Here is a 2,745-nt window from a genome sequence, read left to right as displayed (position 1 = left end):
CTCTAGACCGGGGTGGGCAACTCTGGCCCTCCAGCTGTTCTGAAACTACAGGTCCCATGAGGCATTGCAAGACTGACATGTGCAGGCATGACCTCCCAGAGATAGAGGCATGTTGGGATTCGTAGTTAAAGCACAGCTGGTGGGTTGGAGTTGCCCACCCCTGCCCCATGCATACATCAGCACAGTATCTGCAATGTGTGTTTTTAATGTACACACAGAAACAGTATGACAACCTTGTTATCTCAAGAAAGTTTTCTAGAGGAGATGGAAGTACAAGATGCCTCCGGACAGTGTGATGTGTGCTGGGTAGCTCCTAGTCTGTATATGTAAACATAACCAGGATGACGGTCCATGAGACCCATGCCCTGCAATCAGTGTGATGACAGCAGTGTGCGCACCTTCGATGACACCATGGAGCATAGCTGTACACATGACCGCCGTCACTCACCTCCCCATATGCCCAACTTCAGCTGAGAGCTGTCCAAATTCACCACATAGTCCCCGAGAAAGCGGTTCAGGACGTCCACCACCACAGACTCGAACACCATGTTGTCCCCCCTGCTCCCCGGGTGTCACCCGGCTGTCCTCTCAGCTCTCAGGCTCACACAACCACATTGGCAGGAAGGCCCGCCCTGCCTCCTCATGCGCAGTACGCCCGGAGCCTCCCTCCTTCCCTGTGCTCGGCCTCCCTCCTTTGCCATGTGCAGACACAAGTTGCACTGTCACATGAAGGAAAAGGAGGAGGAGGGGACCTGCCTTCTCTCAGCGAAGTGTCACCACCTCAGGCTGGGGAGAGACCTGTTTCCTGACTTCACTGCTTCACAGACTGGAGCTGTAACTCTCTTGTGTGAGCTAAACTGTCAGCAGATCATGCACCAGGCTTCAGAGACCGTAGTGTTTTCCCTCATGACTATAGGATATTAGGGGGGAATTCATATTAAACTGGAGCAGACAGAATCTGGTGCAATTGCCCATAGCAACCAATAGGCTTCTCTCCAGTTTGTTCAGTTAGGCCTCATTCACCCGAGAAAAGGCCGGCACGTACAGTTCCGTGCTGCGTGCACGGCCGTATCGGGCAGTTCCCGGGAAGGACAGGGTGCTGCGTGTGATTAGTACGCAGCACCCTGTCCTTCTTTATGGGAAAACGCGGCCGTACGCTGCCCTACTCTCACCCGCCCTGCACGTACATGTGGATGTCCGTATTTGTACACTTACAGGATGGATCCTGTCTGCGTCCGAGCCGGGACACCCGCACCCGTACAGACCTGCACCTAGTAGTAGCGGTGACTACTTTACAACACACACAGGGACCTTGGGGACCTGGTTCCCCAAGGTCCCTGTGTGTGTTGTAAAGTAGTCACCGCCCCAAGTATGCTCCCGTGATGGACTACAATCTCAATACAAATTAGTAAACTAAACATGAGATTGTAGTCCATCACAGGAGTGAGCTTGGAAAGGTGACTACTTTACAACACACACAGAGACCATGGGGAACAAAAGTAGCCCCCCTCCAGAAGGAAGGACGGTGTCAGCACCAATTCAGAGATGATTTGAGGATCTACAGCCGATTGATACACAAATAACATACATTTGTGTTAAAGTGACACTGACACTAAACTCGGGAGTTGAACCTTAAAATGCATTCAAGTATCCTAACTATTAACAAAAATGTATCTTATTTGTGTATCACTCAGCTGTAGATCCTCCAATCATCTCTGAATTGGTCCCGACACTGTCCTTCCTTCTGGAGGGTGGCTACTTTTTGGTCCCTGGATCACAGAAATAAAGCCGGTCCGCGTTCTGGGGAGTGTTGGTGCATGCACTATTTTTTTCCTATCACACTGCACCAGAACGGAGGGCATTCCTGTACCTGACATTCTGGTGCGGGTGATCGCACTGTGGGCGGGGGGCATGTCTGCGGTGCCATTGACATGAATGGCACCAACACGCCCCCTCCCGCCTCAGAACGCGGCCCGGATTGATTTATGCGATCGGGCCTCGAACCATGCCAGAATGCACTGGATATGGTGTGACTGGGCCCTTAGGCCCTTAATAAATAGCATTGTAGTCAATGGTATCGTTCCCACCTGTCCGTATTTCCGCCCGTCCCGAACGCACTACAAAACGGGCCACGCATGAAAAGGTCCCGGAGCGTTTTTGCTGCGTATTGGTCCGTTTTGTAGGGAGTTTTCCATTTGGATACTGCCAAGTAGCCTTTGGAATCGCGCGACGGTCGCGCGACTTTTTTACCGCGCATCGCGGTAAAAAAACCGCGTGACGGTCGCGCGACAGACGCGCATATTACAATACGCATAGGTGTGAATGGGGCCTTAGAGATGATTTGAGAATCTACAGCTGCGTGATACACAAATAAGATACATTTCTGTTATTAGTTAAGGTTCTTGAATGTATTTTTAAGATTCAATTCCTGAATTTAGTGTCATTTTAACCACTTCCTATCTGGAGCAATTTCTTAAATGTTTGCACAAACGTGATAAAATCTGAACTTTTGGCTAAGAAACAGCTTTAAACCCCCAAACATTTATATATTTTCTGAAAGCAGAGGTCCTGTACAATAAAAAAAAAATGGCATTTGCAATTTTTTATGTTGCACAAATATTTATCAAGCCAGTATTTTTAGTTTAAAATACACTAAAATGAAATTTAGTGCACAGAAACAGAATAAAATACAAAAGGGTAAAATATAAAAGACGGGGTCACACCGGGTAAATAGATACCAAGCAT

At 48.8% G+C, this 2,745-nt stretch overlaps 1 protein-coding gene across 1 annotated transcript in view; it reads right to left on the bottom strand.

Annotated features, from left to right (window-relative positions):
* VPS13A (vacuolar protein sorting 13 homolog A) overlaps window positions 1-624 on the bottom strand; it is a 153,452-nt gene extending 152,828 nt beyond the window's left edge. Inside the window, exon 1 of the mRNA XM_018558253.1 lies at window positions 449-624. Within this exon, the coding sequence (XP_018413755.1) occupies window positions 449-548 (100 nt within the window). The 5' untranslated portion in view covers window positions 549-624. The remainder of the gene's footprint in view (window positions 1-448) is intronic.
* Between the last annotated feature and the right edge of the window lie 2,121 nt (window positions 625-2,745).

This window comes from Nanorana parkeri, unplaced genomic scaffold (assembly GCF_000935625.1).
Source record: "Nanorana parkeri isolate BGI_ZX_2015 unplaced genomic scaffold, ASM93562v1 scaffold328, whole genome shotgun sequence".
In the NCBI taxonomy this organism is placed as follows: Eukaryota; Metazoa; Chordata; class Amphibia; order Anura; family Dicroglossidae; genus Nanorana; species Nanorana parkeri.
This window is presented reverse-complemented; position numbering and strand designations above follow the sequence as displayed.